An 11323-nucleotide genomic window follows, 5' to 3' on the forward strand; every position below is an offset into this window, starting at 1 on the left:
CAACTTGTTGCTTGCAGTGAACGAGAGACATCACCGAGGAATTGTAACTAATCCCGCGTGCGTCATCTACCGGAGGATATTCCAAAACAACGCATGGATCGTCACACCAGATTCAATTTCTTTGAAGACAACATTTCCATGACGTTTTAATTATTATTTATTTCAGAGTGATTATCAAGGGATTCCATATGTTAATCCTTCGAACGCATTGATTTCGACATCACACTTCTCCAATAATTTCCAGATTAAACATGTGGACAGGGTTGCTGCTATTTTCCACCGGGAGTTTCTTTGCGTCACGACAGTTTCCAACACTGGCCTAGGTCTACAATGAAGTTATGGGATGCCGTTACCGCCTGTTTGTTTCTGCTGAGCACCGTGCACACGAGCCCTCTACTCCGAAACCGACAGTCCACGAAACGAACACGCGCAGCGGAGCGTCCCCGTAACCTCCCGCCCATTCAGCTTGGTTTGTCCGGTGAGCGGTCAACCGAGACAACACCAGAAACAGACGACAGGGACGGGCTATCGGTAGATATACAATGTAAGATATTTCTGGATTTTGAATGTCATGACAGAATGAAATCAGTACACGAATAGGCTTCAAATCAGTCCTACCCTAAACCGTAAGCCTATCTACTGAATCACTCGTGCCACTATCATTTTGCATTACATCAATACATAGTCTTTTGCTCAGACCTAATTGTACCCGTACTATAGATTACACCCAATTTGTACAGGTCCCAAATTGACGGTAAATAGGCTATGAGGTGTGACCCCGGGGTAGTGTCCTATAGCCAGCCCTATCACCTGTACTAGGAGCAGGTCATGTTACTCATGGACAGCTCAAGTTCTTCCTCTCTCTATCTGAAGGGGTAGGTCAAAATGTACTGTGTATTTACAGTATTTAGAAGACAGAACATTTAGCAATATACACAAATTTCAAAAACCTCTCACTTTACAGTACATGTCAGCTATTAATAAATAATTTTGAGTGTTGTTTTATAAATGTATTTCAGATATCAATATTGTAGTTATGTAGATCATTTTTAAAGGTTAAGAGAGTGTTTTCAACTTCTTCTTCTCTGTGTATCTCCCTTAGACAACATGGGGGAGGTCCACCCGGAGCAGTTTGATAACTTGGTGGACTTCATCAAGATCACTATCAGTAGACTGAGGAGGTCCCCCGACCTGGTCCCCGGCCCCAGGACTCGAACGAGACGGAAGAGGAGGAAGGGAACAGCCAGGGGTGGAGGTAGAGAAGAGGGGAGGGACCAGAAGGCAAAGGGACGTGGCGGTGGCGGTGGCGGTGGCGGTGGCGGTGGCGGTGGCGGAGGCGGAGGCGGTAGTGTGGGGAGTAGAGGAGGAGGGAGACGAGGCCGGGGACAAGGCCGGGGACAAGGCTGTGTGCTGAAACAGATCCACCTCAACGTGACGGACCTGGGTCTGGGCTACCAGACTAGTGAGGAGATGATCTTCAGCTACTGTAGCGGACCTTGTAGGAACTCTGAGACCAACTATGACAAGATCCTCAACAACCTCACCCAAAGCAAGCGGCTTCTGCCGGACACGCCCCCTCACGCCTGCTGCCGACCAATCGCCTTCGACGACGACCTCTCCTTCCTGGATGACAACCTGATGTACCACACGATGAAGAAGCATTCCGCCAGGAAGTGTGGCTGCGTCTGACTTCCCATGTCACTGTGTCTGATCTCATGCTGCATTCAAGCGCTTCTCTTAAACTTGGGAATTGAAGTTTCAGAGGAGCACTTGAACGCACCATCAGATCCAAACCAGGAAGGACATTTGTCCTGGTCGTTATGGAGTCAACAAGGGCTAGTTTCCCAGACCCAGATATGAACCTAATCCTAGACTACAAAGCATCATCATTGGAGATTTTTCAATGGTTGTGTGATTAAGTCCAGGACTAGGCTTAATCTGTGTCTGGGAACTGCCCCCCAAGAGGTCATGATACTAAAGGTCCTTCAATGTCATAGAAATGATCATAGAAATGATGTTTTCATACAGCATAATGTACCTTTCTAAGGGTTGTATTCTATCACTTTTTGATTTCACAAAAAGCTATTCATGTCTATAACAAATACTGATACATTTTAATGCATATATTTATAAAGATCTAATTAACTTATTGATATTTATTTCTGTTTAGTTTTATTATAAATGAATGTTTATGTTATTTATTGCTATAAAGTAATTTCTTAAATGGTGCCAAAGGTTCGAAACTTAAGACAGGGTTGAAAGAGAGTTGGGCCTAGTACAGGTGTGTGTGTGTGTGTGTGTGTGTGTGTGTGTGTGTGTGTGTGTGTGTGTGTGTGGTACAGAGAGGGTATTTTATAATGAAGAGACACACTACAACGTTGTATTAATCTAATCTATTATATTGTCCTCTGCATTACATTGTTATGACAATGGAGGTGACTGTAATCTCAGGATTCAGTCTGTAGACAAGCATGGCAGCACAAAGATGATTGTAAATCCATCTAATTTCAATCAAGTCAATCTAATGTATTGGTATAGACCTCGTTACAAAAACATAAGTTGTCAAAAGGTTTTGTCGTAAAGTTCAGAACAATGTAAACAATCTAAATATTATCCTGACCCCCAAAAAGCAAGACAGGGGAAAAATTCCCTAATCAGAGGCAATAGACTTCATATGATTTCAGTGCTAGAAAGCTTTTAGAAAGCTCACTCCAGAGTAATGTCATACCGTTTTGGTGTTGAAGGTTTGTGTAGTTGTGTTGGTCACTTGGTGGTTGTGTTGTTTTGATGTGTCCAAAATGAGTGTTCCTGTATTGCAGAAGGTTATCTGTTGTTGTGTAGATCTGAAGGGAAGAAACAACTTAAAAAGGAAAGTTATCTAAATATTCAGGGTTGACAAGTCGCATTATATGTTTTTCAAGAAACCATCTTCTAATGTGTGTTACTGAACCGAAGTTCTCTTGAAACTTTATTTTTTTATACAATATTCATTTTTATAACTTTTTATTGAATTAAATGTGTTTCTCTATCACTTTCAGTGTTTGTTTTTTTACTAGTGGGACAAATGGGAATGTAACCTCCATTTGCAATCTCCACATTGAGCAACAAGAGCCCTTTGATCCTTTCAGAGTTCTGTCAAACCTTGAGAAGTGAATTGAGTATTTTGTACATACACAGGGGAGGCTGGTGGAGGTAGAAATCCGAGGCTCATTGTCACGCATGGAACAGAATGAGGAATGTATTACAATGAGCTTGTCCTCCGATTTCTACCTCCACCAGCCTCCCCTGGTGTCACACCACAAAGGAAGCCCTGTGACATCATGTGCAGCCTGCTCGGATGCTATCTCAGACAGTGTTCATGTGAACAGAGAGCTATGACACAGAGGGAGAGAATGGAGGGAGGGAAGGATGAAGGGAGAGAATAGAGGGAGGGAGGGATGAAGGGAGAGAGTAGAGGGAGGGAAGAATGAAGAGAGAGAATAGAGGAAGGGAAGAATGAAGGGAGAGAGTAGAGGGAGGGAAGGATGAAGGGAGAGAATAGAGGGAGGGAAGGATGAAGGGGTGGAGAATGGGGGAGGGCAGGGATGAAAGAGAGAGAAGAGTGTGTAAGTATTGTGTGTGTGTGTGTGTGTGTGTGTGTGTGTGTGTGTGTGTGTGTGTGTGTGTGTGGTTGACATGTGATCCAGCCATCTACTCTCACATTTCCCTCCGACCCAGCCACACTCTAACACCACCAGAAGAAGTCATTACACCTCCATGACAAAGAGGGATCAGATCTTTAGTGAGATTAGATGTGCTGTTCTTCTAGGGTTGTCAATGAATGAGACGACCAATACAGAATACACTGAGCTGATCTCTGATATGTCACAGTCACAGGTGAGGTGGTGGGATGTCACACACACAGGTGAGGTGGTGGGGTGTCACACACACAGGTGAGGTGGTGGGATGTCACACACACAGGTGAGGTAGTGGGATGTCACACACACAGGTGAGGTGGTGGGGTGTCACACACACAGGTGAGGTGGTGAGGTGGTGGGGTGTCACACACACAGGTGAGGTGGTGGGGTGTCACACACACAGGTGAGGTGGTGAGATGGTGAGGTGTCACACACACAGGTGAGGTGGTGGGATGTCACACACACAGGTGAGGTAGTGGGATGTCACACACACAGGTGAGGTGGTGGGGTGTCACACACACAGGTGAGGTGGTGAGGTTCAGCGCTGTGGTAATTTTACCAGTTACCGCCAACACAAATTGCCAATACGCCTGCATTTGGACTTGTGTCCGTTTTGCACAGACTAAAAAAAATAGAGCTTGTTGTATGCTTCTGAGAAGTATTACCCCGTAACAATGCATCATTATATCCGTTGGTTAAGGGTCACCGCAACTTCTTATCAGGAAGAAGCGGTTGATAGGCTGATACGTAGCTCACTACTCTTCTTGTGTGTCAGTGTGAGAAAAATACGAAGAAGGAGTAACTACAACATAACCTCAGTATCAGACAAGCTGTGGGAGAATAGGATCAAACATGGGAGAAACCCATTAGAACCGTAGAACTGTCTGTCTCACGGCTGTGGAATCTTTGCCTGTGAGTGAGTCAATCTGTGAGAGGAGTCGCTGGCCACATATGATATGACTACCGGGGCTAACAAGGGCCATCAGCAGTCTGACTGCTGACAGGCTGATAATCATCATGATTATCATCATCAACATCATCATCATCTTCGTGGTCTCCTGGCCTCCAGCCGGACCTCTGGTCTCTCAACCACAGGCCTCTCTTTCATCAGTCACCACGGTGGTTAGATCTCACCCACAGACATAGCACCCAACCATACAGCCAGCCAGTCAGTCAGCAAGTCAGTCAGCCAGTCAGTCAGTCAGCCAGCCAGTCAGTCAGTCAGTCAGTCAGTCAGTCAGTCAGCTAGTCAGTCAGCTAGTCAGTCAGCCAGTCAGTCAGTCAGTTAGTCAGTCAGTCTGTCACCCAGTCAGTCAGTCAGCCATTCAGCCAGTCGATCCTCATAGAGACAAACAGTCAGTCAGTCTCACTTATAATGGGCAGAACAACTTCTTGTCAAACTGTTAACAACTGACGATAGTTTCTTGTTTGGCTTTGTCGGTGTAGGTGTGAGATGAACATGTAATGTTACCCGTGCGTGTCAAAGAGGTGTCTGACTCAAAGCAAAGCTCATTCAATATTCAGTAGAGCCAAGCCAGGTGAAACCTGAGTGTCAGCTTACGGGGCCTCACATACCTGTATTATACTCAGGTGTCCCCCTCCATACAAGCGCCCCCCGCCCCCCCCTCTCTTTGATGTATTACCTTGTTCAGTGGTGCCTCACACAGTACAATGCGTACAATGATCTCCACTGAATTACTGTAAGTGAACAAGTGTTGTATTCCTACTCATCTTGTGCTGTCCTGCCAAAATAGGAGACCTTTCGTAACAGTACCTATCATGAGTAACTGCGTGTCTGTGTGTGTATTGGTTTTCAAGTGGTGTGTGTGTGTGTGTGTGTGTGTGTGTGGTGTGTGTGTGTGTGTGTACGTGTACGTGTGTGCGTGCATGCGTGTGTGTATCAGTTTTGAAGTGGTCATGAGATGTGCGTGCGGGCGTGGGTGTGTGTGTGTGTGTGTGTGTGTGTGTGTGTGTGTGTGTGTGTGTGTGTGACTATCCGTGATTGAATGAGTGCCCTTGAAGAAGTCTTAAAGAGCCAGAGAGAGAGAGAGACACAGGAGGGGGATGAAGTGATTTTCCATGCAGCAGTGATCTTGTTGTGACTTTGGTTCATGGTTAATTGCTCACAGGAGCAGTGTTTGGGTGGAAACTGTCCATACTACTCCAACACACTACATTAAACACAAAGGTTACTGCTGACGGCCTGTCTGTGTTTCTCTACTCCAGTGAGCAGAGTGGTGTGGTGCTCCATGCCATCCAGGGATAAACACACAGGACTCTACCCAGCGTGGGAAGCACTTCCCCTGGGCGTGATCTGGCATGGCCTTCCTCTCCTGCCCCACATGACCAGTTCACCTCAGTTCAGTCCAGTTTTGCTGTGTATAAGTAAATCGGTTTCACCGGCGAGGTCGATAACATTACATCTAAGTTGTGTTGTGCCTGGATGTTATTGTGTGGAATTGTCCCTGTATTTACATGTGTGTTGCACCGAAGCAAATCCCTAAACAACACTAATTTGTATGGAAATAAAGTCTAGCATCTTAAATCAAACATTACAATGAAGAAACACAACAGACAAATGAACACCATAAACTACGCAAACATGTGATATTTATGACCTGGTCACATGCCTCTGAGAAGACAGCTCACTAAAATAACAACCTCATATTCCCCCTTCCTGCCCTGTATAAGCATAGCGACCTTTCACCCCTAGCATAGGGCTGCAGGGAGGAAGTTCAGACATGTCAGGTGTAATTGGGCTTGATGGGGCTGGATATAACCTACCAGGGTTCGAACCCAGGTCATCTGCGCACCACAAGACAGTGTCAGTCTGCTAAACTAAAGCCCAATAGACAATTGCGTTGAGGAGTTAACACAGTCTTTAGGTCTTAGGCATGGTTAGTCATCAACTAAGCGTGTTTTACTTAGCTACTAGCTGGGTTGTTGCTCTGCTCCTGCAGTGGCCACAGAGGAGGGCTGGGGGAGAGAGGAGGGCTGGGGGAGAGAGGAGGGCTGGGGGAGAGATGAGGGCTGGGGGAGAGAGGAGGGCTGGGGGAGAGAGGAGGGCTGGGGGAGAGATGAGGGCTGGGGGAGAGATAAGGGCTGGGGGAGAGAGGAGGGCTGGGGGAGAGAGGAGGGCTGGGGGAGAGAGGAGGGCTGGGGGAGAGAGGAGGGCTGGGGGAGAGATGAGGGCTGGGGGAGAGAGGAGGGCTGGGGGAGAGAGGAGGGCTGGGGGAGAGAGGAGGGCTGGGGGGGGGAGGAGGGCTGGGGGAGAGAGGAGGGCTGGGGAAGAGAGGAGGGCTGGGGAAGAGAGGAGACCTAGCAGCGAAGGGTGAGCTGAACGAGGCTGGTGGGGGACAGAGAGGAAACGGTATAATCTACTGTATAAACACCCAGACCTGTAACTCACCTCCCCCTCTCCCCACCCCCACCCCCCAGGAGAGGAAACACCGTACCTCACCTCTCCACAGCTCTGCTTGTCTTAGCTTCACAATGTCCCCTCAACAAACACAGGGCACATGCCTGACCCGAGTCAGACTCCTACCAGACATCTCTGTACAGTAGGTGTAGAATGTGTGTAGAGTACACAAGACTACCCAGGCTCCTCTCTCCCCCTCTTGGGTTGCAGCATTGGACCTGGCCTGCTGCCAATTCTTCTCCTCTCCACTTCTACGTCTCCTCCTCCTCTCCATCCCTCTCTTCTCCCCTCCTCCTCCCCATCCATTCCCTCCTCCTCTCCTCCCCCCCTTTCCTCCATCCCCCTCCCCTCCTCTCTCCCTTCCCAGGAGGGGAAGAGGGAACAATGGACTCTGTGTCTGTGTTATGACTATGTTATTACATAGTTAATCATGTGTTATTACTCTACTATGCCATTATAGATAGCTCCTATAACACAGGACCATTGTGGACATAGTCATTGGATATTATCGATGACTGAACCAGCACTGTAGTTTGCACTTAACTGCTGTTGATTGAATTACCTGGAGGATGATGTGTGCGGCCAACAGAACTGTTAACTCGCCAACTGCCAAAGAGTTCCAGAACACTCACCACTAGAGTGCCAAGTGTTTTGTGTGGTATTTACCTAGCAACAACACTTTGATCGGCTACAAAATTAAGTTGAATAATTTATTATTGTTTTTATGATTAAAAAAAAAAAAAAAAAAAAGTGAACAAAGTGACCCTTGTCACTCTAGAATGTTGACAATTTTAAATGAGTTAAAGAGCCTCTATCAGCACGTTCAGCGATAGCAGTGGTGGAGGGATATAGCACTGCTGCTCAACAAGAGCCTCAGACTCCAGCGTCCTAGATATGCTTCCTCATCATCTTCATCATGCCCTCTCAATGTTCCCTCTCTCTACTGTCTTACCGGTCTCTAGTCCCCTCAGCTGTGCCTTTTTTCTTTCTTTATTTCTTTCTTTATTTCTTTCTTTCTCTCTCTGTCTCTCTCTCTCTCTCTCTCTCTCTCTCTCTCTCTCTCAGAAAATCTTAATTTTTTGCGACAGGGAGAGTTATAGCTCACAGGGTTGGGCCCAACCACAGGCGAAGCCTCTAAGCGAAAGTGCTCCTCAAAAACCCAACTAGCGTCAACAACACAGCTTCATCCAACCATGGAAAGAACAACATGGGAACATGCCACAAATTGACATAACATCGGATCAGTGTATGCATAAAAACCTTTCTCAGCGGGGGGGAATATCTAGAGATATATAGTGTTTCCACTGTGTTAGCATTCCAAGCACTTTCTCTCTAACAAAATACTGTTCGTAACAACAACCGTGTTTGCATTCCTCTATAATCTCCACAACCGCACACAGCTAACTGTTCTTGGCTTCTGTCTCTGAGAAGCTTTGAGTAGTTGGTCCTGTGGCCTTTCTCAAGAGTAAAGAGTATGTGTAATATTCCTCATATGTCGGTGCCAGTATTTACCAGCAACTTCTGAGCTTGGTGATGTGCTACACCCTCATCGGGTGAATTCTGCCTGAAATGGATCTCCCCCTCTCCCTAATCTAGAGCATGAGTCACAGAGAGCACAGGAGTGAAGAGTTCACACTCTGACTCACTGACCCCGCCCCCTCACCCAGGACTGGACCCTGTTATGTGTCCCCCTCCAACGCCCAGAACGAACCCCTGCTACACAGGGGACCTGAACTACCTGTGTGTAACCCCCAAATGGTCTGGAGGGGTGTGCATGTGTGTGTGTGTGTGTGTGTGTGTGTGTGTGTGTGTGTGTGTGTGTGTTGGGGGTAGCCAAGCCTGGAGATGAAGGCTGCCTCTTGACTGTTGCCCCCCCCCATCCCCCTCATTGCGCTCCCTGGTCCTCCATGGTACCACTCCGGGGTGAAGTCCCACAGGCACTTATCACTGATCTGGGATCAGCTTTCCCCTCCCTAAATGATGACCTTAATCATTACAGAGAAAGAAACACCAAACTGACCCCAGATCAGCGCCCAGGGGTAACTTGACCCTACGCCCCAGGGCCTGGGGTCTACCTGTGACCTTTCACCTTTGACCTACTGAGGAATGCTGGGTAAATACGAAGTGTGTTAGAAGGCCTGGTGCTCAGAGAGGTGGGAGGACAACACGGGAGGCTGGTGGAGGTAGAAATCGGAGGACAGGCTCAGTGTCCATGCCAATGCGTTACAATGAGCCCAGCCTCCGACTTTCTACCTCCACCAGTCTCCACAGGCGGGTCGGAAATTATCCCATCTTTTTCCACATCTGCGGAACAGATCACTGGTGCGAGGAACGAGGGGGAGGTTAACCCTCACGACGCTCAACACTAACACACACAGTGCTGTGTCACCTGTCTTAAACATGACACAGTATCCGTTGAAAACCTTATTGATGGAGCTTACGGTAAATAGAGAATCAATGACGCAAATCTTCCACTAAGAAAGCGTGGAATGAAGGGACCAGAATCCTTTAGTTATTCTCTCTGGTCTGAGAGACCCTGTAGCTGTTTTCTCTGTCTCTCTGCTCCTGGAGACCCTGTAGCTGTTTTCTCTGTCTCTCTGCTCCTGGAGACCCTGTAGCTGTTTTCTCTGTCTCTCTGCTCCTGGAGACCCTGTAGCTGTTTTCTCTGTCTGTCTGCTCTGGGAGACCCTGTAGCTGTATTCTGTGTCTCTCTGCTCTGGGAGACCCTCTAGCTGTATTCTGTGTCTCCTCGGCAAAGCCCAGGGGTGCTCAGTGACCATGACAGGGTTATTGACTTCTCCGGAGGATGCCGGAACATACACTACAGTGTATTAACAATTCATGATCTATGTCTTCGGGTCTAACTACCCAGAGAGAAGAGGGGGGGAGCAGAGAGGAGGAGAGCAGAGAGAAGGGGAGCAGAGGGACAGCAGCAGCAGCAGGGGCTAGTTTAGGGCATCATATGGGTGAGTGGTGTTAGGCTAGTGGAGTGTATGGGTGAGTGATGCTCTCTCTCTCTCTCCTCTCTCTCTCCTTCTCCTCTGCCTCTCCCTCCCTCTCTCCCTCCCTCCTTCTTTCTATATCTATCTATCTCTCTCCCTCCCACTCTCCCTCCGCCCTTCCCTCACTCTCTCCCTCCCTCCCTCCCTCCCTCCCTCCTCTCTCTCTCTCTCTCAGCCCTATCTGCCCGGTCGTCCATGTGGATCTGAGCAGAGGTCATTTCACAGTGAGGAGTGTTCAGGGCCACCAGGATGGAAAGCCACCAGGATGTGCAGAGGTCAGAGGATGAGAGGTAATTTCACAGTGAGGAGTGTTCAGGGCGGACAGACAGAGGCTACAGGTGGGATGGACAGACAGAGGCTACAGGCTAACTAGGGATAACAACAATGTATAAGGGACTGCTGCCCGGGAGGCTGGTGGAGGTAGAAATCGGAGGACGGGCTCATTGCAATGCATGGAACGGAATCAGGAATGGTATCAAACACAGGTGGAGGAAAGAACTCTGCAAACATATGGAATTCTGTCTAAATAATTTGGTTAAATTCAACTCCTGGACAAACACAAAGACACCAAAAGTGTAGAAATGCGTGAAAATGTTTTCCTTTTGTGGTTTTTCCTTCACAAACAATATAACACAAACACTAAAGGCCACTCTTAGGTCCTGGTAGAACAGAGTAGTGTAGAGGATGGACTTGTCAGTGTGTGGTATGGAGGTGGGGCCAGAGGATAAAGACCTGGAAAGGCAGAACTTGATTCGGAGAGAATGTTTTCAGAGCTATTAAAATATTAGCACATGCCTTTGGCCCACTCAGTCTCTCTCTTTCCCCTCTCTTTCCTCTTCCTCTCTCGCTCTCAATCTCCCTCTCTTTCCACCCTCTCTCTTTCCTCTCTCTCTCTCTCTTTCTCTCAATCTCCCTCTCTTTCCACCTCTCTCCTTGTTTTCTCTCCTTCCATCTCACCCCCCCCTTTATCTCACCCTATCCTTCTCTCTCTCTCTCTCTCTCTCTCCCTCTCTCCCTCCATCTCTATCTCCCCCCTCTGGAGCTGCAGTCTCACAAGGGGGGGGGGGTTATCCATCACCTTCTCTCATTCCTGCTCCCTCCGTGGACTCGCTCACATTCACTCCATCTCCCCTCGTTACATCTGCCAAAGCAGGTCTCTGGGAGGTGTTTAGCGTTTCAAAAGAAAAAGTATTAATGACCAGCCATGTATTAAAACAGGCATTTGG

The 11323-nt window shown here is 47.8% G+C and overlaps 1 protein-coding gene across 1 annotated transcript; it reads left to right on the top strand.

The window, feature by feature from the left end:
- Positions 1-1107: 1107 nt before the first annotated feature.
- On the top strand, positions 1108-1689 carry gdnfb (glial cell derived neurotrophic factor b; the record flags this gene model as incomplete). The annotated part of the gene is made up of 2 exons (XM_083673958.1): positions 1108-1194; positions 1282-1689. 2 exons carry the CDS (start codon positions 1108-1110, stop codon positions 1687-1689), a joined length of 495 nt encoding a protein of 164 aa, XP_083530084.1.
- Between the last annotated feature and the right edge of the window lie 9634 nt (positions 1690-11323).

The sequence above is a fragment of the Argentina silus genome (genome assembly GCF_951799395.1).
Source record: "Argentina silus genome assembly, chromosome: 7".
NCBI classification, from domain to species: Eukaryota; Metazoa; Chordata; class Actinopteri; order Argentiniformes; family Argentinidae; genus Argentina; species Argentina silus.